Raw genomic sequence first — 26,202 nt, 5'->3', positions numbered from 1 at the left:
CTTTTTGCGAATACAGACTAACACGGCTGTTACTCTGAAAACTGCCCCTTAAGCATCCCTGGAAATAAAAAGAACCAAGAATTTCTTTTAAGTCTCAAGATTTTCAAGCCAACCTCATGATTACTTTTTAGGGTGGTGATTCATGATTTTTGAAGGCAAAAGGTGAACAAGGCTACTCCCAGTTTCCTTTCAGAATGTTAGACGAACAGGAGGGTTCCCCTCCAGCCGAGATCGATACCCGCTGGCCCTCACCTTCTCATGATAAAGTGCTTCCTTCTCTCAGTCTGAGGTCTGGCAGGTCTCTTTCTCTCTGTTGATCAGCTGGCCACACCATGCCCCCTTTCTCTTGTGGACAAGGACAAACACACCCTCTCTCCCCGCCGCGCCGATGAGGCTCTGCCTTACTATGCTGGGTGCATTTGAAACCCGCCATGTCATGTTCATTATCATATTCCCCTCGTCCTGCTGTCACTACACACAATGGCAGCCTTCAAGCCAGTGAGTTTGCAGGTTATCAGCTCCCGGGTTTAAACAGTGCGTTGTTGTTATTTATCTAGCCGCTCCTGACGTGTAATGGAATCTGGTTTTCGGTGCGGTTAGCCTCGCCGTCTGTCTTGTGTTGTGACAAAAATCGACGCCGGGCAGGTGTGTTTTGACTCCCATTGTCTAGTACCTGGGCAGGAGCGGAGATGAGGCTGCAGAGGGGGCACTGCAGGAAGACAGAGCCCTGGAGTGGGGTACAGATGTGCTGGGGACCCTCTTGATCTGATCCTGGCGCTGCCATTTTCACATTGTCTTTGCCTAAGGCACTGTCTGCACTACAAGCAAGGGCTGCGAGTCCCCCCATCTAGCTCCTAGTGTGGACGACGTAGCCTGAGAAACACAAAGGGGATATGGCTAGTGCCTTACAGGTTCCAGTCGAGATCCGAATCCCATGGTGGTTTATCCAGCAGGGAGCGTCTCTTACAGCCTCAACAGGCCGGGCAGCCAAAGGGTGGGGAGAAAGAAAGGATTAATATCCCCATTTCACAGATGTGCACAGAGAGATTAAGTAACTTGGCCAAGGTCACGCTGGGAGTCACTGGCAGACATGGGAATTGAGCCCAGATCTCCTGGGTTCCAGTCCAGTGCCTTAACTACAAGACTCCAGCAGAGACCTTTCCTTTCCTGGTGATGGAGCAAGAAGGGGGAATCCCAGTATTGAATTAACCCAGAATGCTCATGACTTATTGCCCCAGTCAGCAGTTCCTCCTGGATGCAGTTGAGAATCCCTGGGGGTGCATGCAGGGGAAGAAACCCAGGGCTGAATGAAGACTGAGACCAGATTTCCCCCACACACACAAAAGAGGGTGTTTCCTTCATGATGTTTCCTTCCTTCCTTTCCGAGTGGTACAGCTTGGGAGTGTGTGAACAGGTGTGTGTGTCGGGGCGGGGGGAGGGATCAGAGTCTGAACCCACTGATATCAGTGGCATAACTTCTACAGACTGTGAGCCACCTATTATTAATGATTATTTGTATTGCCACTCCTGGGAGCTGCAGTGATGAACCAGAACCCCACTGCGCTAGGTGCTGTACAACCACAGAACAGAAAGACAGTCCCCTCCCCACCCCAAAGTGTTTACAATCTAAGTGGTGCTGTAGCTGTGTTGGTCCCAGGACATGAGAGAGACAAGGTGGGGGAGGTCATACCTTTTATTGGACCAACTTCTGTTGGTGAGAGAGACGAGCTTTCGAGCCACACAGAGCTCTTCTTCTGGTCTGGGAAAGGTACCAGAGTGTCACAGCTAAACACAGGATGGAAGTGAGTGTTAAGCATAAGGAGTTAACACGTGCTGCAAGAGAGAACCTTTCCCAGACCTGAAGAAGAGCTCTGTGGCACTCAAAAGCGTATCCCTCTCACCAACAGAAAGGTCCAATAAAAGATCTCACCTCACCCGCCTTGTCTCTCTACAATCTAAGTCTAAGTCAAGAGACAAGACCGTCTAATGGGGTAGTAACAATGGGACAATATTGGTCAGCCTAATAGGCAGTGGTCATAGAAGGCTTAATCTTGTACCACTGAAGTCATGGGAATGTTGCATGGACTTCAGTGGGAGGCAGATCAGGCCCTCAGGGCAGGTTACTGCAGCTTAGGGCCGGGATGCAGCTCCAAGCGCAGCCTGAATTGTGTTGCTGAGGAGAGAACTCCCCCAGGTTACATCCCCAGGCTGGTTTTGGATTCCCTGCTGTCTGTTTGAACCCGAGAGGGTGTGTGACCAAGGCTCTGGGAGCTGCCTGGCCACTCGCTGAGTTCTGAGTGCAGATACAAGCCTTACCGGTAACCGGGCATCTTTAGATGCTGGATCCTTTCTTTCTACAGGAGGTTTTTGGGGCAGCAGGGGATGGCGAGCGTATTTGCTCTCAATCTGTCCGGGAGGGGAGCTGGAGCATATGCTCTGGATCGTTCCATGAGCTCAGCCCCACCCACCACCAGCATCCAGTTGGCAGGTCCCAGCTCCAATTGATGACTGTCAATTCAGATACAACAGCAGGCCCTGCCAGCTCTCCCTGCCAATGCTAGCCTTGGCAGATGTTGCCTTCATCCTACTCATTTGGAGCGGCAACGTAGCCTTGATTTCTCTCTCCCACAGATCCCTTTCCTCTGCCAAAGAAACGGAGCCACCTCTAGAGCGGGCATTGCATCTCCATGGCACTGTTGAGCCTTAAGGAGTCTTCATTATTCAAAAGTGCACGATCAGCCTTCAGCCATCTCGGTATAATATGAAATTACATAGACTCCTATCTATAGATGGAGAGTCATTTGGCCATACAACATTGAAAGGGGCTTCTTGGCTTTATTGGGCTTAGTCTCACTTCCTCACTGTTTCCAAGAGGAGCTAATCCTGCTGGTTCCAGAGTATTGTCGCCCTTTGAGATGGAAAAGGCCTTATTATCCATAGATCAGTTAGTTCGTCTTGCAACCAATGCAGGAGTATTCCTGTTCAGGCCAGTCTACTTCCATGTATCCCAAGCAATGGGTCATCTTCCACTGACCCTATGCTGTTCCCTAGTCGGACTGATCTCACCATTAGCAAGTTGATCAGCCCGAGTTCCCCAGGTTCTAAATATTTACCCCCCTGTCCCACCAAAATCTGCTGTCCCTTCTTGCTGTTTTACACCCTTGAGGCATCATGTCTGCCTTCCTCGTTGCCATTGAATCAAGACATACTGGTAACCACTGGGTCCTCAGTGGGAAATCCGAGCCCCGCTGAAATCAATGGGGCCAGAATTTCACCTGTTTAAGTCTTTTCTCCATAATTCAGTCCCCTCAGCCCCATAAATACCTGTTTTGCTTTAGTGAAGTCACTCCAGTCAACCTGCCTTGGGGATGCCCAGAATTGAAAGCCCTGATGCCGAGTTCTACCTCTTGAGCAGCACAGCCCCAGGGGAAGAGGCACAGGTGCCTTGGGAACTGCTCCAACTTAGGTTTCCTACATCATCTCCTTACAAAGCTAGCACCAGAGCAGCCAAAGCAGAGTGTAGTCCAGACACGGCCATTGTGCCAGCAGTGGGGAAATTCCTAGATGCGGGGGCTGAGCTGGGTCTTGGCAACAGGTATACAGGGGCTGCACCCCAGCCCAGAATTGGGGCTGAAATCTGTGCTCTAGGCACACCCATTTCCTTGGGGAATAGGTGCTCTTGGCACAGGCAGACCTGTTACCTCTCCTGTAGTCATTTGGCCAGCCAGGCTCTACCTTGAATTTCTTTGTGCTTGTTCAAGAAAAGCCGGAGCAATCACAGCCCCTTTGGGTCCGCAGGGGAATGTCCTGCTCAGTCTGGAGGCAGAACTCACATGAAGACATTGCCTTGCATGGGCCAGTAATTGATATTAAGGGGTTTTTGAGCTTCACTCAAGCCTGAGCACCAGGAGGGGGATTTAAACCACAGCAAAGAGAAAGCGCCTTTCCTGTCTCATTTCCCATCTGCTCCTGGCTGTCCTGGTTAGTGGCTCTCTCATCTTGCCGCTCCCCAGGGGATGCTGATAAAGGAAAAGCCTTTCTCAGGCCAGTTGGTGGCTCAGCTGCACAGGTGTGAGACATGAAAGGCCACCTGCTGGTGTCTTGTGGTTGCCAGGGCACTGATGTTTTGAGCACCAGGGAATTGGATTCCAGCCCACCCCTTTCCCTTCCACCAGGGATGTGGAGAATCAGCTCTCCTGAGCATTCTGCATTCGATACAAGAGCCCAGTCCTTAGCACAGCTTTCAGATGACCTGTGACAGGGCAGACATTGAACCTCCTGGGGCCCGTTTCCCAAGAGTGAGGGGGTTGACTCCAGCACTCTTGGCTAATTCTTTTCCGCCTCCCTAAACCTCCTTGGCAGTTTCAATGGGATCTGGTGGTTATTCTCCGCTTCTGGAGCTATTAGCCCATCGTTGCTGTGCACTGCTGAATGGCAGCTGTGTTCTACCCCAGAGGTAGCTGCACTTCATTGTGGGGGCAGAGGGTCCCTGACTCTAGTTTCGGTAACATGCAGGGCACGCCTCACCAGGGTGTCTTGGTGCCTCATACAAACCAACATACATCAGCCTCTCTGCTGTGTATCCTGAGTGGTGTGGGGCACCTGCACCTCTGGGCACTGTGTGATCACAAACGAAGGCACGTCTCCTGCCTTGAAGAGCGTACGATGTCAGGACAGGAGATGCTGAGGAAATATAAGGAGATGGCCTTTATATTGCAGTGGTACTCAGAGGCCCAAGTCAGATTGCAGCCTCGGGCCTGTGCCCACATGTGGTGAGAACCAGCCCTTGTGCTGAAGGGCTCCCAGGGAAAGGAAACAGAGAGACACAAAAAGAAAAGGAGTACTTGTGGCACCTTAGAGACTAACCAATTTATTTGAGCATGAGCTTTCGTGAGCTACAGCTCACTTCATCAGATGTTTACCGTGGAAACTGCAGCAGACTTTATATACACACAGAAATCATGAAACAATACCTCCTCCCACCCCACTGTCCTGCTGGTAATAGCTTATCTAAAGTGATCAACAGGTGGGCCATTTCCAGCACAAATCCAGGTTTTCTCACCCTCCACCCCCCCACACAAATTCACTCTCCTGCTGGTGCTAGCCCATCCAAAGTGACAACTCTTTACATAATCAAGTCGGGCTATTTCCTGCATAGATCAAGGTTTTCTCACATCCCCCCCACCCCCATACACACACAAACTCACTCTCCTGCTGGTAATAGCTCATCTAAACTGACCATTCTCCAGGTTTAAATCCAAGTTAAACCAGAACATCTGGGGGGGGGGGGGTAGGAAAAAGCAAGAGGAAACAGGCTACCTTGCATAATGACTTAGCCACTCCCAGTCTCTATTTAAGCCTAAATTAATAGTATCCAATTTGCAAATGAATTCCAATTCAGCAGTTTCTCGCTGGAGTCTGGATTTGAAGTTTTTTTGTTTTAAGATAGCGACCTTCATGTCTGTGATTGCGTGACCAGAGAGATTGAAGTGTTCTCCGACTGGTTTATGAATGTTATAATTCTTGACATCTGATTTGTGTCCATTTATTCTTTTACGTAGAGACTGTCCAGTTTGACCAATGTACATGGCAGAGGGGCATTGCTGGCACATGATGGCATAGATCACATTGGTGGATGTGCAGGTGAACGAGCCTCTGATAGTGTGGCTGATGTTATTAGGCCCTGTGATGGTGTCCCCTGAATAGATATGTGGGCACAATTGGCAACGGGCTTTGTTGCAAGGATAAGTTCCTGGGTTAGTGGTTCTGTTGTGTGGTATGTGGTTGTTGGTGAGTATTTGCTTCAGGTTGCGGGGCTGTCTGTAGGCAAGGACTGGCCTGTCTCCCAAGACTTGTGAGAGTGTTGGGTCATCCTTTAGGATAGGTTGTAGATCCTTAATAATGCGTTGGAGGGGTTTTAGTTGGGGGCTGAAGGTGACGGCTAGTGGCGTTCTGTTATTTTCTTTGTTAGGCCTGTCCTGTAGTAGGTAACTTCTGGGAACTCTTCTGGCTCTATCAATCTGTTTCTTTACTTCTGCAGGTGGGTATTGTAGTTGTAAGAAAGCTTGACAGAGATCTTGTAGGTGTTTGTCTCTGTCTGAGGGGTTGGAGCAAATGCGGTTGTATCGCAGAGCTTGGCTGTAGACGATGGATCGTGTGGTGTGGTCAGGGTGAAAGCTGGAGGCATGCAGGTAGGAATAGCGGTCAGTAGGTTTACGGTATAGGGTAGTGTTTATGTGGCCATTGTTTATTAGCACTGTAGTGTCCAGGAAGTGGATCTCTTGTGTGGACTGGACCAGGCTGAGGTTGGTGGTGGGATGGAAATTGTTGAAATCATGGTGGAATTCCTCAAGGGCTTCTTTTCCATGGGTCCAGATGATGAAGATGTCATCAATATAGCGCAAGTAGAGTAGGGGCTTTAGGGGACGAGAGCTGAGGAAGCGTTGTTCTAAATCAGCCATAAAAATGTTGGCATACTGTGGGGCCATGCGGGTACCCATAGCAGTACTTCAATCCATCGGTGATCTTCCTGATAACACCATCCTGGCTACTATGGATGTAGAAGCCCTCTACACCAACATTCCACACAAAGATGGACTACAAGCCGTCAAGAACACTATCCCCGATAATGTCACGGCTAACCTGGTGGCTGAACTTTGTGACTTTGTCCTTACCCATAACTATTTCACATTTGGGGACAATGTATACCTTCAGATCAGCGGCACTGCTATGGGTACCCGCATGGCCCCACAGTATGCCAACATTTTTATGGCTGATTTAGAACAACGCTTCCTCAGCTCTCGTCCCCTAAAGCCCCTACTCTACTTGCGCTATATTGATGACATCTTCATCATCTGGACCCATGGAAAAGAAGCCCTTGAGGAATTCCACCATGATTTCAACAATTTCCATCCCACCACCAACCTCAGCCTGGTCCAGTCCACACAAGAGATCCACTTCCTGGACACTACAGTGCTAATAAACAATGGCCACATAAACACCACCCTATACCGTAAACCTACTGACCGCTATTCCTACCTGCATGCCTCCAGCTTTCACCCTGACCACACCACACGATCCATCGTCTACAGCCAAGCTCTGCGATACAACCGCATTTGCTCCAACCCCTCAGACAGAGACAAACACCTACAAGATCTCTGTCAAGCTTTCTTACAACTACAATACCCACCTGCAGAAGTAAAGAAACAGATTGATAGAGCCAGAAGAGTTCCCAGAAGTTACCTACTACAGGACAGGCCTAACAAAGAAAATAACAGAACGCCACTAGCCGTCACCTTCAGCCCCCAACTAAAACCCCTCCAACGCATTATTAAGGATCTACAACCTATCCTAAAGGATGACCCAACACTCTCACAAGTCTTGGGAGACAGGCCAGTCCTTGCCTACAGACAGCCCCGCAACCTGAAGCAAATACTCACCAACAACCACATACCACACAACAGAACCACTAACCCAGGAACTTATCCTTGCAACAAAGCCCGTTGCCAATTGTGCCCACATATCTATTCAGGGGACACCATCACAGGGCCTAATAACATCAGCCACACTATCAGAGGCTCGTTCACCTGCACATCCACCAATGTGATCTATGCCATCATGTGCCAGCAATGCCCCTCTGCCATGTACATTGGTCAAACTGGACAGTCTCTACGTAAAAGAATAAATGGACACAAATCAGATGTCAAGAATTATAACATTCATAAACCAGTCGGAGAACACTTCAATCTCTCTGGTCACGCAATCACAGACATGAAGGTCGCTATCTTAAAACAAAAAAACTTCAAATCCAGACTCCAGCGAGAAACTGCTGAATTGGAATTCATTTGCAAATTGGATACTATTAATTTAGGCTTAAATAGAGACTGGGAGTGGCTAAGTCATTATGCAAGGTAGCCTGTTTCCTCTTGCTTTTTCCTACCCCCCCCCCCCAGATGTTCTGGTTTAACTTGGATTTAAACCTGGAGAATGGTCAGTTTAGATGAGCTATTACCAGCAGGAGAGTGAGTTTGTGTGTGTATGGGGGTGGGGGGGATGTGAGAAAACCTTGATCTATGCAGGAAATAGCCCGACTTGATTATGTAAAGAGTTGTCACTTTGGATGGGCTAGCACCAGCAGGAGAGTGAATTTGTGTGGGGGGGTGGAGGGTGAGAAAACCTGGATTTGTGCTGGAAATGGCCCACCTGTTGATCACTTTAGATAAGCTATTACCAGCAGGACAGTGGGGTGGGAGGAGGTATTGTTTCATGATTTCTGTGTGTATATAAAGTCTGCTGCAGTTTCCACGGTAAACATCTGATGAAGTGAGCTGTAGCTCACGAAAGCTCATGCTCAAATAAATTGGTTAGTCTCTAAGGTGCCACAAGTCCTCCTTTTCTTTTTGCGAATACAGACTAACACGGCTGTTCCTCTGAAAAGAGAGACACAAAGTGACTTTCCCAAGGTCAGGCAGCAAGCCAGGGGTCCTGAGTCCCCAAGGCGGGAGCCCCATCCTCTAGTCTACACTGCCAGGAAAGGTAGTGTTACTCCTACCTGCCAACACTGTGAGAGGGGGCCCAAGACGTAGAGTTCAGCTGAGTGGGGGTGGACTTGTTTCTGCAGCACCGTCTCTTCTCCCAAAGGAAGCCCCGGACCAGCTGATCCCTACCCGCTAACACCATCCAGTTACCAGTAATGGTTCCCCTTCTCCAACAAGCAAAGCAAAAGGTATTGTACGCTGTTCTCCCTTGCACCCCAGATATGCAGAGTGTTTAGATTTCGCTGCCATCTGGAACAAGCCCTTTGGATTGAGGCTGAGAGCAAAGCAGTGTCTGGTAATGCAAGAGCAAATGCAGAGAGGAAACCCTGATGGGTTTACTGCTTTTTATCGGCCTCTCCCAGGAGACCACGTTGTTTGCACATGGCTTATCTCCCAGACTGACCAAGTCCCCGGCTAGGGCAAAATGTCGCCTTAAGAACAGGCTTGTTGTGTGCACGGAAGACGGGTTGTTTCTCATCTCTTTCCACCCCTCAAGTTGGAAGTTTTCAGGGCAGTTTGTCACCCACTCTGGCTGGCAGCGTCCCTGGAGAGGGCATGGACTGACTGAGGCTGAAATGACTTCTCACCACCTAAGTATGGAGGCATGTTGGCAGGGGAAGCCAGCCCTGCTGCTGCCTGGTTTGCACCTGCTCTGTGGATAACTGATTTTCAGAGCTGCCAGTCAGGCCGAAAGGTTAGTCCAGTGGTTAGGGGGCCAGGGTGGGATCTTGGGAGACCTGCATTTAGTTCCTGGCTCTGCTGCAGACTTCACATGTGGCCTTGAGCAAGTCACTTAGTCTCTCCATGCCTCAGTTTCCCATCTATAGAATGGGGATAACAGCACCTCCTTGCCTCCCATCAGAGGTGCTCAGATACTAACGTGATACATGACAGCAACTTGGTTGAGGCTCTCGAAATACAGTTGTTAGTGGGATGAGTAACCTGGCCTCTATCCTGAATGAAGTGTGTGATACATGAAGGGGGGAGGGGGTGAGTAGCTCCCTTTGATGGACACCCAGCCAGCCAGCTAGCTGTAAAATCCCTCTTCATGTATCACAGAGCGGCAGCCAGGACTGCTGAGAGACAGCTGAGTTCAGTAGAGACCTCCGGCAGCCATGAGAGATAATCCTCCAGGAGTGGTAAGCGCTCTCCAAACGCAGGAAGTTGCAGACCCTGGCCGGGCAGGTCGCAGGGTGGAGACAGCCACATATGCGTAAGGAGCACAGCGCATTGATAGTTCTCTTTACGGATGTTAAAGTTAAGCCTGCTGTTGCCTGGCCGCGCCTATACACCAGCTAGGCCAGTGCAAAGGGGTTGCAGGACAGATGTAAACTGCTCCAGGAGCTACACCGGCTCCCGGGGCCTCAGAACAGAGGAGAGACCAATTGCAAAGGGCCTTGTCTCTACCCCTGTATCCCTCATGGTCCTCACACGACCCCTTGTCTCTACCCCTGTATCCTCCCCCCGCCATGAAATTCCCTTCCCTTCATCATCCTCCCCCGCCCCCCTAGCAACCATCAGCTTCACTTCCAGTGTCTTTATCCACCCCACCCCCCCATCTGCGGAGAGGAAAGCAGGTCACTGCTCAGAGAAATCAATAAGCAGAGGATTTAGCGGCGTGGCACCTTGTAAGTGACCCAGAAGATGCTAGTCTCTGGGAGGGGTCCGGCTCCGGAAGCGTGTTCCGTGGGAAGGGAGCAAGACTCCAGGGGAAGCCATGGGCTCAGAGAAGCTTCCAGGTAATCCCCGTGCCTGCTGGCAGCCGATGGAGTGGGAAGGATGATGAAGCCAATGAAGCGGAGGAAGCAACTGGACAGGAGGAATTTGAAACTCAGTCAAAAAGCGATGGTGAGAGGAGGAGCTGCACTAGGGTGAGCCCCACCCCATAGGCAGCCTCCCGCACTCCCTTCCCTAGCTCGGAGGCTGCATTTGGTTTCCAGTGAGGTGCCTACGCTGTGGGTCTGCCCCAGGTTTCTAGCTAAGGTGAGACTAGGGCACATGGAGGTTGAGCGAGTCGCTGGAGGTTGTATCATGAGCCAGGTGGGTTTCGAAGATGCGTGTGGATGCCCCCAGCTCCCATCCCCCAGGCTCTAAGCTCTAGACCATGTGCCAGCCCATGTTGGAGGTGGAGAAGAGCCTGAGATTTGCTGTCCTGCAATAGACACCGGCCCAGCAGGGCTGGTAACGGCCAACATCTGCTTCTACAGTTCCTCTACAGTAGCACCTAGGAATGGCAGCTGCGGTGTGGAGTCTCAGGGACGGAGCCTCAGCTCTGCAGTGTGATGCCCTGACAGATCCCCCCCACATTAGTCTAGTGGGCTGGAAGGTGGGACTCTGGGGTTCTAGGCCCCAGACATGGGCACAGCTGGGTGACCTTGGGCAAGTTCCTGTCCCCCCTCTGTGCTTCTCTTTCCCCTCCCACCCTTTGACTGTCTCATCTGTAAGCTCATCAGGGCTGGGACTGCCTCTTCCTATGTGTTCGTACTGAGGCCCTGATCTCTGGGCACTTCCAAAATACAGCCCATAATAGTCACTGTACAAATGCGTTGCAAGAAACAGCCCTGGCCCTTTAAGAGACGAGAGAGACAAAGGGTGGGAGGGAAAACGACTTGCTCAATACACGTAATAGGGCAAGCTGGGAAGAGAACCCAACAGTCTTCAGAGTAACAGCCGTGTTAGTCTGTATTGGCAAAAAGAAAAGGAGTACTTGTGGCACCTTAGAGACTAATCAATTTATTTGAGCATGAGCTTTCGTGAGCTACAGCTCACTTCATCGGATGCATGCCGTGGAAAGCTCATGCTCAAATAAATTGGTTAGTCTCTAAGGTGCCACAAGTACTCCTTTTCTTTTTCCCAACAGTCTTGATTCCCAGCCCAGCACCCTAGCCATATGATCATGCTGCCTCACCAAGGAGAAGGGGAAAGCGCCCGTGTCCCGTGGAATCCTCGGCTAAGCAAGAATCTGCACTGAAATTGGGGTCGGCGGATATAAGAAAAGCTGCCATTGTCTGTGCCAACCACGACTCATCCTGGGCTGATTCGAGTCCCCTGGCAGTGAAACCACAATTCAAGTTCAAAGGCTTAGAGCTGGTCAGTTCTACACCTGGTACCGTTCATCTCTAGATGGCGGGGATTCCCCCTTCCCTTTGCCTTGCCCCCTCACTCAGCACGCGTCCCCATTGCTTACAGAGTTTCATATTCTCCTGCCCGGCAGCACGGCTCAGGGCATTGTCTGGATGGAAGCAGGAGCGGTCGTGTGAGGACCGTATGTGGAGTAACTGTATGGCAGGCGTGATGCAGACGCTCCCTTATTGCTATTAATCCTGGTCTTTGCGTATTGTCTAGGGACCAGCGGAGAACAGGGCCCGCTTGTGCTAGGCGCTGTACAGAGAATGAGCCATTCCTGCCCCAGAGAGCTTCCAGGCTAAGTGTTCAGCTAGCACTGCAGCTGGTCACGGTACAACTTCCACATGAGGGCCACTGATTTCAAATGCCGCTGAGTTCAGCATGTTCTAGCAATGAGAGAAGGTGGGGGCTTGGAGTCAGGACTCCTGGGTTTTACTCCCACTGAGACGCAGGCTGGTCTCGAGCAAATGGCTTCTCCTCTTCAAGCCGCGTTTTCCCCACCTAAGCTGCAGATCACCTTGAGATCTCTGGCGGAAAGGCATGCTACTATAAAGTGCAACTCACTCATTTCAGCACTGGGTTATCTCCGTGACAATCTAGGCTAAGAGCAGAGCTGTAGGCTGGGATTCAGGATACAGGGCCAGGGTCTAAGTTCTACCAACGTGGCCTTGCTTTTCCACGGCGATTGGCGTGCCTGATCCTGACAGAGCAGGATCTGCAAACAGCACATGTGTCTCACTCAGCGGACGCTGCTTGGCAGCACGCACCCTGCGTGCAAAGAGAGCCAGGCTTCTTTTGGAGGTTGTTTTAACGCTGCCGATTGTCCCAGGCTTTGGCTTTAGTCAGAAAGCTGGCGGGGGGGAAGGTAGGGGAAAGTGGTTGGTTTGCCAGACCTCTGCCCAGTCCTAGAAACACAGGGATAGATTTCCAGCCTCAGCCCCATGCCTCTCTGCTTCCACCGCCTGCTGTGTGCAGACAGAGAGGGAAAAGGGGAAGGGGTAGAAAAGAGGAGACAGAGGTTATCGGATTGGGTTGGGGGGGCGGGGGAGAAGGCTAAGAGCCCACCAGGGAGAGTGAGCAGGAGGTGGAAGGCTACAGAGAGAGGCAGGAGGAGTGGCCGCTGAATTGTAAGCCCGTTATCTGTGGATGTCTCTGCCGTGGATGTCTTTCGGTGCACGCCATGCGGTCGGGTGCACCCAGGGAGTGTGCAAACCATGCCACACTCGCCACTGAACTGGCAGCCTCCCCTTTTCCCCCCGGGAAAGGCCCGTGCAGGGAAATGGGAGGCGAACACGGTAAAGGGAAGCAGAACCGAACCACGCTCTTCAGGCAGCAGTCCAGGGAAAAAGCCACCTCCAATGAGGTGAGCACTGTCTGAACAAAGGCTGCTTAATCGGCTTCCGTCTAGAACTGCTCAGCGAAGGGCCTTTGGGTGGGTTTTAAATCTGCGCAAACTGGTTTTTAGCGAGCTGCTGAGGCCGCTTTGTTTTCATCCGGCGATTTGATCCTTTCAGCAGGTAGTAATTCAACTCTCGCCTGGTCCTTCACCCGCATGAGCGTGTGTGTGAGCGTGGGCATGTGGCTTCTGCACTCTGCTGGAGTCGCTGCTGCTGCTCGGGTCTTGGGCTGGATTTTATTAATTCTTATTGTTATTTTAATTCAATTAACATTGCTGCGCAGCTCCCCCCGCTGCTAGAGGGGGTGTGGAGATTTCCCAGGGAGAAGGGGCGGGCGGGGGAGGAGAAACTGGTGTAGAAAGATCCTCCTGCTGTGATCTCGTCAGACCCCATGGACTACACAAGGTCAGGCCTGCCACGACCCTGGGCTGCTGCCAGGAGTGGGGCTGGTGATTTAGTGATGCTTTGCCCCCTTGTTGGGCACTCAGCGCTGGGGAGGGCAGCTGCACTGCAATGCCAAGGTCCGGACCGCCGCTAGCCATTCAGACATCTTGCGGGAACAGCTTCAGCCCTGGCCTCCTGGGTGAATTCCAGCAGGTCCCTCGTGCTCTGCCTGCTTGGGATTCACTCGCCATCTGGAGCTGATGCTGCGTCCTGCACTTGCTGGCCTAGAGCGTTGTCTGGCATTGCCGGGCCCTGTTAGACACCAGCCGCGTGCTGCCCCTTGACTGCGCAGCTGTGGCAGGTGACGAGATGCTTCTGTGCCCGGTTTGCAAAGCGCTCTGGGACCCTGGGCGCTGACAGGCCTGAATGAGAGATGGGGATTAGTCAAACAAACGTCTTGCCCCCTGGGAGCAGCTACGGTCCTGCCCGTGCCCCCCAACCCCCCAGCCCTAGAGATCTACTTCTCCCAGAAGCTCCCCAGCCAGCTTCTGCTTCCCGGGCATGGTTCCATCTCCCAGGCAAGGGGTCCTGTGCCAATAAGTAGTATGGCCGAAAGCACAGGGGGTTGAGACGGGCAGTGGAGGGTGGGGTTGGATGGCCTGGATGCCCTCCCCAATCCAGGCAGAGATGGGGCCAAGCTGCTAAGTTCTGATCCGATTCCAACGCTCCCAAAGCTTGTGGACGTTCAGAGCCAGGGCTTTGTTTGGAGTCTGTTTTATCCCGGTTGAATGGGGAGAGACCCTCGGTGGCAGGGTTGTGAGTATGTTGGGGGAGGCGGGGAGGCCTGACTGGGGGTGGGGGTGGGACACCCTCAGTTGGGGAAGGAAGGGGCACATGGTAGGGGCAGAGCATGGCAAGGTGGGGGAGGAGGAGCAGGCCAGTCGTGGAGTTCACAGGATTCACAAGGGCGCATGGGAGTCATTCCCTTCCCCCTTCCCTTGGGGCAGGGGATGCCCTCAGTATGTGGAGGAGCTTGGCAGTGCCAATGGGAGCAGAGCCTGGCTCAGGCTAAGAGCCCACCTGGCTCAGGCTAAGAGCCCTCCTGCCCACCCACCTGCCTGCAGTTGGGGTCTGGGCTCCATGCCAGGGAGGCTACCCTGGCATTGCTGCCTGGAACTCACAGCTCTCCCAAGTCTGCTGCACCGCCTCTGTTTCCAGATGTGTCGGGCATGATCTGGCGGCTCAGCCCCCTTCTCTCTGGCCCCATTGCCCAGCTTGGCAAAGGGAATTGTCACTGGCTCTGGGCAGCAGTCTGCCCTGCCCTGGCTGGCCCCAATCTTCAGTAGAGCGCCACCCGGACCTGTGCGCTCTGCTTCAATGTGTCTGCGGCTGGAGAACATTTGCGGGGTGGCAGGAAAAGGGGTGATTAGCCTGGGTTGGGCAACAGGGGCCTGGGGAACCAGCAGATTGTTCTGGCTCCTCCAGGATCCTCATTCCCTTGGTTCTCTCCCCCACACTAACCTCAGAAGCCCCCCATGTCCGGCCAACCTGGTCTGGAGAGATTGAATGTGCTTCTCCTGGGTGAGCCAGGATGGGTCACCGAACTCAGGACAAGACCTGTTCAGCTGACTACCCTGGTGTGAGGATGTGACACAGCAGGGAGTGGGGAGTGCTGACCTGGGAACCTGCCCTGGGGATGGGAGACCTGAGAGCCTGTAACCTGAGCCAGGAGGGAGCGGGGGAGGTAACACCTCTGCCCGGGAATGTGAACAGAGGCTGCAGAAGGGAGCTGGCTGGTGGGGGTTTCAGTTTTGGGCTGGATGGAGGAACGCAGGGAACCCCAGGGCTGGGGTCTACGCTCCCTGCTCCCGCAGAAGGACTGGACTGAGGGGTCCTGGCTGTACCCACAACCTCTGTTTTGGACTGTGTTCCTGTTGTCCAATAAACCTTGTGTTTGATTGGCTGGCTGAGAGTCTCAGTGAATCCCAGGAAGAGGGGTGCAGGGCCTGGACTCCCCCACACTCCGTGACACCTGGTTCCTGGGACCCCTCCCAATCCAGGAGCCTGGGAGGGACCCTAGCTGAGAAAGGGTCCTATTGGCCCTGGGAGCACCAGTTCCTTCCTTTCTGCCCCAGGGAGAGAGCTCAGATGGAGACACCGACTCTGGGTGTGGGGAGGTGGAGGCTGGGGCATCAGCCTTTAAAAGGTTCAGTCTGAGCCATGCCCTGGACGGCTCCTGACTTGGCTTCTCTCCCCCTCGGTGTCGGGCACACACAGGTGAGGGTGTGTCACATGCTGGTGCCCCCTGGGGAAGGGCAGCGGGGGACGGGGGGTTGCACAGGGGCAGTGGCTCAGAAAAGGATGGACACAGCAGCCCGGGGGTCGCTGGCCCTGGATGTAACCCCGGTGGCCACGTCTGTGGTGCGCACTCCACTCATTTGTGAGCTGGGCCCACTCCAGAACAAGAAGCACCCAGCAGAGCCTTGGGCCTGTTGGCACGCGGATGAAGGGCTGTGCCCTCCGCCATCTGTCCTTGGCACCGAGGCATCTGCTGAACGGACGGCAGAGCCAGCAAGCAGGTGGCATTGCCTGCCTGTCACTCCGTCCCCACCCGCGTGCTTGGTGTCCCCCTGTTGCTTCTGCAGAGCCCACAGAATGACACGTGAGAACAGCTTGATAATGCGCCCCCCCCTTTCGCCCCCCGAAGGATCCCAGGGTGCTCTAGCGGTCAGAGAGCAGATCCTGCTGCCTTTGCTCCTCCCTGGGGACTGGTCTACAGCCTGCAGCAGCTGGTCTCGGAGCCGGGTGCACGGCCCTGGGCTCAGGGGCCTGCACTACGATGCAAAGAAAAGCCGTGTAGATGTTGCGGCTGGGACTGGAGTTTGGGCTGTGAAGCCCACCCTGCTCCCGCAGCTACAGAGCCCCAGCCCGCCCGTCTGCATAGCGACTTTTAGTGCCACGCCACTGCGCTTGCCGTGTAGACGTACCTAATAAGGGCCTTGGCACTCTGATAACGTATCAGACCAGTTTCAGCCCTGGGAGTTGGGCCTGCCTGGGGGGAGGACTGAGTATAGACCACAGGGGCTCGGTCCTCCAAGGAGCACATCACAAAGATGAATTCACCGAGTCCCGCAACGGGCCTCTGAGCGTTACCCCCAGTGCGCAGATCGGGGAAATGCCCCGAGAGGCCTTCAAGTCACGTGCTGAAGGCAAGTGAGGAGCAGCGCTGGGAACAGAACCCGGGAGTCCCAGCTCCTAAGTCTTCCATCTTGTAGTGCCTGGCCTCGTTCGCCTGCCGCTGACATGCAGCTGCCTCGGTTGTGGAGCACAGCAGCTGTTTAACGCCCCAGGGGGACGCACTTCAGGGCAGGAAATGAAGGAAGATACTGCACTGAGCTGAAACTATGGGGAGGGAGAGGATTAGTGAGGCAGAACGCAAGGATCTGAGCTGGGGTTCGGCCAGGCTGATTGTCCCAAAAAGCGTCGGGGACCTGCGGTGGCCACAAAGGGTTGCAACCGCAGTTTGGGGACTTAATAGTCTGTGATGACAGGGGCTGGGCACCTGCAACACCCCTGGGGGGGCTCAGCGTTCTCCAGCTGCCACCCAACAGATACAGCAGGAAGTGCACGAGCATACACAGAGGCACCTGAGGAAAGGGGCCACTTGTCACTTAACAGGCCTGTCTGGAAAGGCCCCTGGGGAGAGATGGTGGCCCTGGGAAAAGTAGCCCTGTTTGTTTAGGGAAGGGGAGAAGAGGGAAACTGGTTTGTGGAGGGGTGTAGCGGGGAACTGGCATGGTGGGGGGCTGGAGCCTTCTTGTGAAGGGCCAGTCTGGTTCTCCTGCACAGGACAGAGCTGTGGTGTAAGAGAATTGGACCTGGCTCGCTTTGGGGGAAAAGGGCTCTCGAGGGGGAAAATGGTCTTGTGGTTATGGAGCTGGACTGGTCCTTTGGAAATGGAGGTTCAATGCCTGTCTTTGACCCCAGGGCGAGTCACTGATTCTCTGTGCCTCTGTTTCTCCAACTGTAAAATGGGCATAATGATACTGCCTTTCTCTCACCCTATGGTTGTGTCTGTTTAGACTGTAAGGTCTGTGGGACAGGGACTGTTTCTTGTGTGTTTGTACAGCACCCAGCACAGTGGGACACTGAGCACACTCACGCCTCTGGACATCCCTGTAATGTCAATAGAGATAAAAATCCTGGTGTGGTAGGATGTGAATTGACTCAGTAGGGCAGGTTAGTTAGTTTGTGCAGGGGAGGCAGCGAGTTCGAGTGAGTACAGCACTGACTAGAAGGCAGGACTCTAGGGTCTCTAGTTCCTGCCCCGCCACTGACCTACTGTGTGACCTTGGGCAAATCACTTTCTCTATGCCTCTGTTTTCCCCTCTGGACAATGGGGATAATCCTCCCCTCCAAGGAGTGACCCGAGGATTAATATTTGGGAAGCACTTTAAGATTTCAGCTGGGATCTGTTGCGTGCAAAGGATTGTCCTTTGCTTCCCTCGGGGGGTTGGTGGGGGCCGGGGGCATGCTGCAGAGGAAGCCCATCAGGTTGCCGTGAGCCTGGGGGTAGGATTATCCTTTCTGCTACCTTCAGCACACGCAGTGGCAAGACTCAGCCCGTGACAGCGCGTGCAACTGCAGCATCATGGACAGCACTGGGAGCTCCCTCCTGCACGGCAGCCTCTTGAGACTAAGCCCCCCAGGGCTCACATGCAGCATCTTGGCCCTGATCTCTGCAGTGAATTGTTTCCTTGGCCACGCTCAGCCTGGGAGAGGGTCATGCCACGAAGGTCGGGCCTGGATCTGCCCTGGCCCAAAGGCCAGGGGTGTTTGGAGCAGGGGTTTCAGGCTAGGCCTGCCCATGCCAAGCTTGTGAGGGAGAGAGAGGAGCTTTGCACGGCTGAGACAGAGCAGGAGAACAGGGCACTTATGCCCCCAGCCCTACATGTCCCTCCCCAGGCCTTTCTGTGCTCTGTGCCACCTCACCCAGCTGTCACGCTAGGGCGCTGTCCTGCCCCTCCTTGCACGGGTGCCCCCACGGGGCCAAGCTGGAGCTCAGCCGGAGAGCAGGGTCCTACAGGCCTGCGGGGACTGTGTCTTTAAGAGCACAGAGCCTGCCTTGAATGCAATCAGCTCCGCATGGGTAGCCAAGCTCCCGTCCCTAGCACACACAGCTCCCCGCTGGTGGCAAGGGGGTAGCGAGGCTGTGGGCACGCAGGCAGCGGGCGGCAAGGGCAGGGGTGTGCACGGGCGCCTGGCACTCGGCCTGCGTGACTCGTTGGACGGAACACACTGACATTTGAAAAGGAAAAAAAAATACCCAGAGAAACAGACGGAGCTTTGAAACGACCGGGAGAAAGACACACAGCAGGGGAATCGAACGGGGCAGAGGGGAAAAGTTCCTGGGCAGGGAGAGGATGTGAGCAGAAGGGCTGGCCGGGAGCCGGAAGGATGCCATGGACTCTGGCAGGGAAAGTGGGGCAGCAACCGGCAGCCATGGAGACAACCTCGCAGACACCCGTGCCAGCCTGGCAGATCCCCCCTCTCTAGCTCAGCGACGGGAAAGGGGACTGGAGTCTGGCTGGAGCCTGGAAAGGTGGATTCTGGACTGGCTACCTCCTGCATTGATCGGCGAGGAAGGCCAGCTTGCACCCTCCCACCCAACTTTCTCCAAGGCTGAGGATCCGGATGTCGACTGAACGTGACAATCGCCGGGCAGTTAAACGCCGACCGATTCCCGGGCACGCACTGGAGCGAGGTCAGTGCCCATGTAATCAGGTTTGTAACAACCCACCTAGCTGGTTGCTTCCCATGAATACATGCTTAATAATGAACTGCCTCTGTCGTTAATTAACATAAACAGCTAATGGACCTCGAGATGTCTCCTTAGATTTAACTTGACAGAGATGGCATGTTGATTTAAATGCCAGGCGATTAGTAAAACCATCTTTAATTTGGTTTAAACATATGCGACAAAACGCGTGTGTGTTGCATAGTTTGGAGTCTTGCCTGGGAGCCGTCTCCTGGTTCCTCTTCAGCCCCATGCAACCGTGGTTCGCATCCCCACGGCGCTTCCTCCGAAGCATCACTGAGGTTTGTGTAGTGGACATGGAGAACAACTGAGCGCAGTCCTCTGTCCCAGCCCTTGACACAGCAGCAGGATGGTATCACGGCCCTCTGCCGTCATCTTGTCTCAAGACTAAACGCAGCCCGGTTTTTAACCTGGACTGCAGCAAAGTTGCATTTCAGGGGGCTGGGGGGCGCACAGAGGAAGTTCTAGGGAAGGGTCAGCTCTGGGGGAGGGGGGCTTCTGGAAGCACCCAGGTGAAACTGACAGCTCAAGGTGAGCTCAGAGCCCGCAGATAGCAGCAGACAAAGATCGTACCACGTGTGTTTCCAAACAGGGTTGGCTCTGTCCTGGGGCGTCTACGGCTGAAGGTCACGCTGCTAGGAGAGTAAGGGGGAGGCAGGCGCAGTTGCCTTTGTCTTTCTTTTGCTTGGATAAACCTAGCTGGCTGGACAGCTTCTCATTGCAGCTGGGGGGAAGGACACGGGTCCAGCCAGGAGGATTCGGTTTGGCTTTAGCTTTTAATCATGCACCTTCCTCTCTGCTGTCCCCTGCAGCAACAGTTATTAAAGGCCGGAAGGAGCCATTGTCCCCCCTCATTAAGAACTGCTCGTCAAGGATGGCAGAAATAAGGAGGGACAAGATCTGCTTTTGGTAGAAGTGTTGTTCATAGGAGCCCTTTGCGATCTCAAGGGCTACATGCCACTGGGACAGGCTTTTCGCTAGCATCCAAGAGAGAGTGCCTTGATCTCAGAGCAGTTCTTCAGACTTGCTGGCTGCTCTAGACAGCTGGCTGGTGTGCATAATGGATAGCAAGCCATGTCTGCACCCGTGGGACAATTCCCACTGATTCCATCATGGATCGCTCCTGGTGAAGGGGGTCAGACTGGACCAGGGAGTCACCAATTTTGGTGGGCGTTGCAATGAGTCGTGGAGTTGCATGGCAAGGCGGCGTTGGGGCATCCGGCACCGGGGTTGCACCACAGGGACATGAGGGGGAGAAGCATGTCTGCGTGGTGTTCCTGAAGCGGGGGTATATCGGGGGGGGGGTAGGGGGAGACCATCATCTCCATGGTTTCCCACCGCTATCGCCACCACCATTTAGACTTGCCTCCCTGCAAGCGCTGGCTTCCTGTCTTGCTGTTAAGCCCCTTCTCCACCTCGCCATGCCCTGCCTTTCACATTTAATTTCTTGCTGTGCGATCGCCGGCCTCCATCACCTGCTTGTCTGCTTCTCCCATGCCTCCCATTCGCGCTTGGGACGATCATGCCAGCAGGGGCAGAGGGATGTCGTGGGGTGGAGAAAGTGTCCTGATGTAAAAGTGCCCCTTACAGATGGGGGGGACAGGAGTGGGCCCTTCCCCGAGACAGTTCTGAAACACCCGATGCAATGCCCCCGATGCAATGCCGCCGTATCTGAGATGGGGTATAAGACAGATCAGACCACGTCTTCCCCGTCGAAGCCGCCCGCCAAGTATTTCATTATCAGTTGCCAGAGGCAGGCTGTATAACAGCAAGCAGGCAGCAACCCCAACCTGCCGGCTCTGCATTTCCAAGTGCTCAGACAGCAGCACCCACAATTGAGCCCAGATATTCAGAAGAGCTTGATTCCCATCTAGGCACCTAAATCAGGGCCAGGTTTTTCGTAAGAGCTCCGCACCCAGCGCCTCCCGCCGTGACGCTGCTGGACAGATTGTCAGAGGGGCTCCTCCGCTCCCAACGTGCGGAGCTCTTGGAAACCTGCCTCCTTATTTTGGTGCTTTCCTGGGAGCTGAGATCTCTTGCAAACCTCCCCCAATGTCACTTGCCCAATGTCGTAAGGGAAGTGTCTGGAAGAGCCACGAAACTGAACCCAGATCTCCTATGTCCCCCTTCGGGGCCTTACCACATGTCCCCCCTTTCTCCTCTTGCCTGGCTTGAGACCCGGAGGGCTGGCTAGTGGAATACAGAAGCTGGCTCTGTTGGCCCTAAGCTCTCTCTGGGTATGCATATTTGTTGGGCCTTGTGCGGCTTGCTTGCAGATGCATTTGCTTTTGATGAACTGCAGCAGTGCAGTCAGAATCCCCTCGTCAAGCTGCTGCCAGGCGGCTGTCAGCGAGCGAGCAGTTAGCATGGCTGCGCTGACGGCTGCGGATTAGGGGAAGCGATTAGCTTGCCGGAAATATTTGCACCAAGTGCATTTGGACAAAAAAGAAGCGCTCCTAACCTGGTGCGGAAAGCCACCTTCCCCATCGGGGGGGAAGCACGCCATGCCGTGGAGGAGACGTCTCCAGGCGCCCGTTCCCTGCCTGTCTTGACGTTAAGCTGCCTGGCTGCCTGTCTTGACGTTAAGCTCCTTCTCCACCTCACCCTGCCCTTCACATTTAATTTCTTACCATGCGATGGCCGCCCCATGCCCTCGCTTGTCTGCCGGGCTCCATCACTTGCTTGTCTGCTTCTCCCACGCCTCCCATTCGTGCTTGGGAAGATCATGCCAGCAGGGGCAGAAGATGGTCATAGGGTAGGGCCCTGGCCAGGAACTTGGGATCAATTCACTGCCTCTCCCTGTGACCTTGGGAGAATCACTTCAACTGGGCCTCTGTTCTCCCACTGTGAAATGGGCATAATAACTGCCAGCAACCCTGTGAGGCTAAACTCCAGGAATGCTTGTGAGGTCCTCCTGGGAAAGAGGGATTTCAAAAGTCTTAGTTAATGTAAAGGCTTCCCTAAAGCTCCGCTGTGACACCTTCCCTTCGCTCCTGAGGAGGCTGGTGACCGCTGACCCCTCCCCGCTTTGCCTGTTTATTCCCCTGTTGCATTGTGTCCCCATCTTCGACTCTGAGCTCTCTGGGGCAGGGGTGCCTTTGTGCACGCAGACACAATGGGGCCTGGCTCCTGGTTGCCACCATAGCAGAAATAACAAGCAGTCCCCACTCCCCTGTGGCCAGCTGAAGGTTGGCGAGAGGTGCTTGTGAGCCTGTGGCGTGTCCCGGCACCGCTGGCATCTGGGGCAGAGGCAGCCAGCCCCTGTTTGTTCCCTTTTTCTTTGCACTGGAACAGGGACAGTGGCCTGGCTCCGGTTAGTGACTCTGCTCAGTCAGAGTGTCCTTAGGGGAAGGAATGGCCCCGATGGGAATTGATTTTCGATCTCTGTGTGCGGTCTCTCCAGCCCTCCTGCCTCCTCCCTCTCCTGCTCTGTCATCTCTGCTCTTTTTATCCCTTGTGTCTTTTTCTCGCCCGCCCGGCAGCCTCTGCTAGCCAGGGCCCTGGATGCACAGCAGTGCAAGGCCCTGCCCTGCCGTGGCGAGATACTGCGCATCCTGTCAGCTGTTCAAGGGGGCTGAGCAGCAATCTGGATGCCTCAGTCCCACTCAGCCATAGCCAGTCTGGATTTGCTTGCCATCAGTAGCCCTGGTGGAGGTTAATGTGGCCGTTCTAGACTCCCTGTTCCCCCGACAGGAACTCAGTAAATTTCCCTTTATTAAAAAAAAAAAAAAAAAAAAAAAAGCAGCTCCACTCAATTCGGCCATGGGAGCGGCAGGGCTGCTAGCGGCTAGAGCAGAGAATGGGAACCAGGAAACTGGTATTCTGTTCTCACCTCTGCCACTGACTTGCTCTGCGACTTCAGCCAAGTCACTTAACCGCTCAGTGCCTCAGTTTCCCCACTGCTAGGAAGGGGATAATACTGACCTCATTTATAGACTCTAGTAAGTCTCTTAGAGATCATGAGATGAAGGGCACTGTAGAAGCACCGATTACTCCAGGTCACCAACCCCCTAACGTTGGCAGTGCCCCTGCATTGCCCCTCCCCCGAAAAGCCTGTGTTTTACAGATGATCTGATGAAAAACGGATAATAACCAGAGAGACAGAACTTCCCCAGGGGACTGATTAGGGGTGAATCAGGCCTTTCAACTCTGTGGTTTAGTGTCCAACCATTTTACAGGTGGGTTAGAGGGGCCACCAGCAGTCCCTGCCTGCCTGGCTTCTGAAAGGAAGCTTGAACCCTAGCTGGATCCAGCCCAGGTTTCGGTAGAGAAGGCATGGACCAGATCCAAACCGTGGGAATGTGGGGAGCGATGGAGTTCCATAGGCAGTGCTTTATGGGACTTGCGTAGCACAGGAGGGACCCTGTCTATCCGCAACAGATAGCAAAGCTTCCTCTGACCTCAGCGGGGCCAGGCGTCCGGCCCTAAAATGCTCCGATGTGTAAAGTTAGCTGCAAAAGGACTTTGTCAGAGGGTCTGTAACGGGGCTGGACTCACCACCGCGACGCCTCCTGCTGGCCGTCCTGGGAATTAGCTCTCATTTTGCCGGAGCACCCTCGTCTAGTGGCGTCTCGCCCCCACCTCACTCTCTGGACCGCAGCATCCTCTTCTGGACACAGCCCTCTGACTGTGCCCCACTCGGTTCTCTCCCCCTGCCGGGGGACCCGACAGTCCTTAGTCCGGCCACTCCCCTCGGGGGCAAGTGGGGGGGGGCAAAGGCAGGGACAGGACCTGGGCCTGCTTGCTCCTCTGGGTCCCAGCCCAGGGACCCGATAGCCAGCAGCCATGTACTGCCCCTCCTCCTACTCCACCATCTGTTTCCCCCAGGCCACTTCCCTGCAGCCCCAGCACCTTCTCCGCCCTTGTATCAGGGCCTGAGACTGGCAGCTGTCAGGTGGCCCGTGGGCCCCCGCCCTACAGGGCAGCCAGTCCTCCTCCCTTGGCCCCTAGGGAGAGTCTGCCCCTGTCCTGCTCAACAGCCCTTCTTATATGGGCCAGCCTGGCCCTGATTGGCTGTCCCACTAAGCCTTCTCCCTATTGGCTGGCTCAATAAGCCCTCTTTTCATTGGCTGGGTTCTACACCGCCTCCCCAAGGCGGCTTTAACCCGTCTTCTGCCTGGGTGGGGAAGCCCGCGTGGAAGCACGGGTGGGGGGGCAAAGGCTGGCGCGGCTAGAGAGGAGCGGGTCCTGCTGCGGCGTCTATAACATAGTCCTCTTGTTAGACGGCTCGGCCATCACCTCCTCCCCAGGGCATTTCAATCACAGCTCTCTGCTATTGTAAACCCCAGTCTGGGGGACCCGGGCTTGTGGACTCTGAATTTCCAAGCCGTGCTTGAGCGTCCGCACTGCAGTGTAAACGTGGGCTTGCCATCGCTGGGCCCGGGTCTCACAGCCACGCTAACAGGTCCATACTGCAGTGCGCAGACCTCCTGACTCAGGTCTGTGGCTTGAGCTGCGGCCACACGACAAAATGACAGGGCTTGGACCTGAGTCACAGCCGGACTCAGGCTCTGGCCCACCCCTCTGGCAGCATCCTAAGACCCGAGTGCTTGCTGCCCCGGGTGAGACCGATTTGTGTGTGGACAGAAGGCGTGCTTGGGCTCACACCCAAGTCACAGCCCGGGCTAAGCTGCAGTGTGGCCATGCCCGGTGTGCGTGGTGTCTCTGGGTGACGGAATGGAATGGGCCAAGAGGAGCTCACTGCCTTCACTACCACCGTGACGGGTGCCTTCGGTTTGATTTGACACCCTCCCCGCGCCCATGCCCAGTGTCCCCATCCCCGCCCTGGTGCTGCGGCTCACGGCACTGTATTCCCTCTTCTCAGCCCCTTCTCCACGACCCGTAGGGCGACCAGACAGCAAGTCTCAAAAATCGGAATGGGATGGGGGGTAATAGGAGCCTATCTAAGAAAAAGACCCAAAAATCGGGACTGTCCCTATAAAATCAGGACATCTGGTCACCCTAATGACCCGTAGCTAGAGCTGTTCCACAGTGCTCACGCTGCTGCAGGCTGGCCCCCCCGTCAGCCACCCCACCAGGCTAATCCAAAGGCAGTGAGGGGGCTCCTATGGGAAGGACGATGCTTCTAGCCAAGTTCAAGTCCACCTGCCCTGTCGCTCCTGCTCTCCGTTGCTCCCCGCGCTGCCTCCCTGGGTTGTCTTCCCAGTCCTGCTCCCACCATGTAACAGGACACATTGATTCGGCGCTGCATGGGGGGCGGTTATTGCTTTCCTCATGCCTGATCAGTTGGAATCAATTTCCAGGGTAATTTCCTCAGTCGCTCGCCTCAAAGGAGTCAGGGCTGGTTTTAATCCTAACTGCAGCCCAGCTCTGCAGGGGATGGCAGGGGAGGAGGCAGCAGGCCATGCAAAGCAGCCTTCATTTCAATGCTTAGTGGTCCTAAAAATCTCTCCAGCAGCCAGAGAGTGGCTCTGCCCCCTCTGATCTGCCAGGGGAAAATGGCTTCCCAGTGCATCCGGGTTGGCTGGCAGAGCCACGGGGGCCTATGGACACTGGCTTTCTGGGTGTTCGGAGAGCTGCCTGGGCACTCAGCATTGCATGGCGGGGAGACAACCCCTCTCTGCCCTGGACCAAGCCACTTCTGCAAGGGGCTCTAGGGTTTGGTGGTTTTTAAAATCTTCTCTGGGTTGGTGGTTCTAAGACGGGGAGCTCTGGGTAATCCTGGCTCTGCCTCTGGGTGATCTCAGGCGCCCCACCTTCCCTCAGGGTAAAACGGAGCTAATCCCCGCCTCTCTCGCAGGGGTCATGTGAGTCAGGTACGGGGCTGAGCCGCGCCGTGACGCACCATGGAAATTAAAAGCCCGATAGCCTGGTGGGTGTTGAGCGTTGTTCTGGTTAGGGCACGGCCCAGGAAGGCACCCTGCGCACACTCTGCCAGGCCCCTCACTCCCGACCTGCAGCCCCCCTGACATTCCAGCCT

At 54.6% G+C, this 26,202-nt stretch overlaps 1 protein-coding gene across 4 annotated transcripts in view; it reads left to right on the top strand.

Moving 5' to 3' along the window:
• The window catches only part of SRCIN1 (SRC kinase signaling inhibitor 1), a 190,538-nt gene that overhangs the window by 47,540 nt on the left and 116,796 nt on the right, over positions 1 to 26,202 (top strand). Inside the window, exon 1 of one of the 4 annotated variants that reach the window (XM_073326145.1) lies at positions 18,639 to 19,208. The exons of the other annotated variants lie outside the window; for them this stretch is intronic. Coding sequence (XP_073182246.1) covers positions 19,139 to 19,208 — 70 coding nt within the window. The 5' untranslated portion in view covers positions 18,639 to 19,138. Of the gene's footprint in view, positions 1 to 18,638; positions 19,209 to 26,202 lie in introns of those variants that run through there. 4 annotated transcript variants of the gene reach the window in all.

This window comes from Lepidochelys kempii, chromosome 27 (assembly GCF_965140265.1).
Source record: "Lepidochelys kempii isolate rLepKem1 chromosome 27, rLepKem1.hap2, whole genome shotgun sequence".
Classification (NCBI taxonomy): Eukaryota; Metazoa; Chordata; order Testudines; family Cheloniidae; genus Lepidochelys; species Lepidochelys kempii.
The sequence above is the reverse complement of the archived record's forward strand: the minus strand, read 5'-3'. Positions and strand labels throughout refer to the sequence as shown.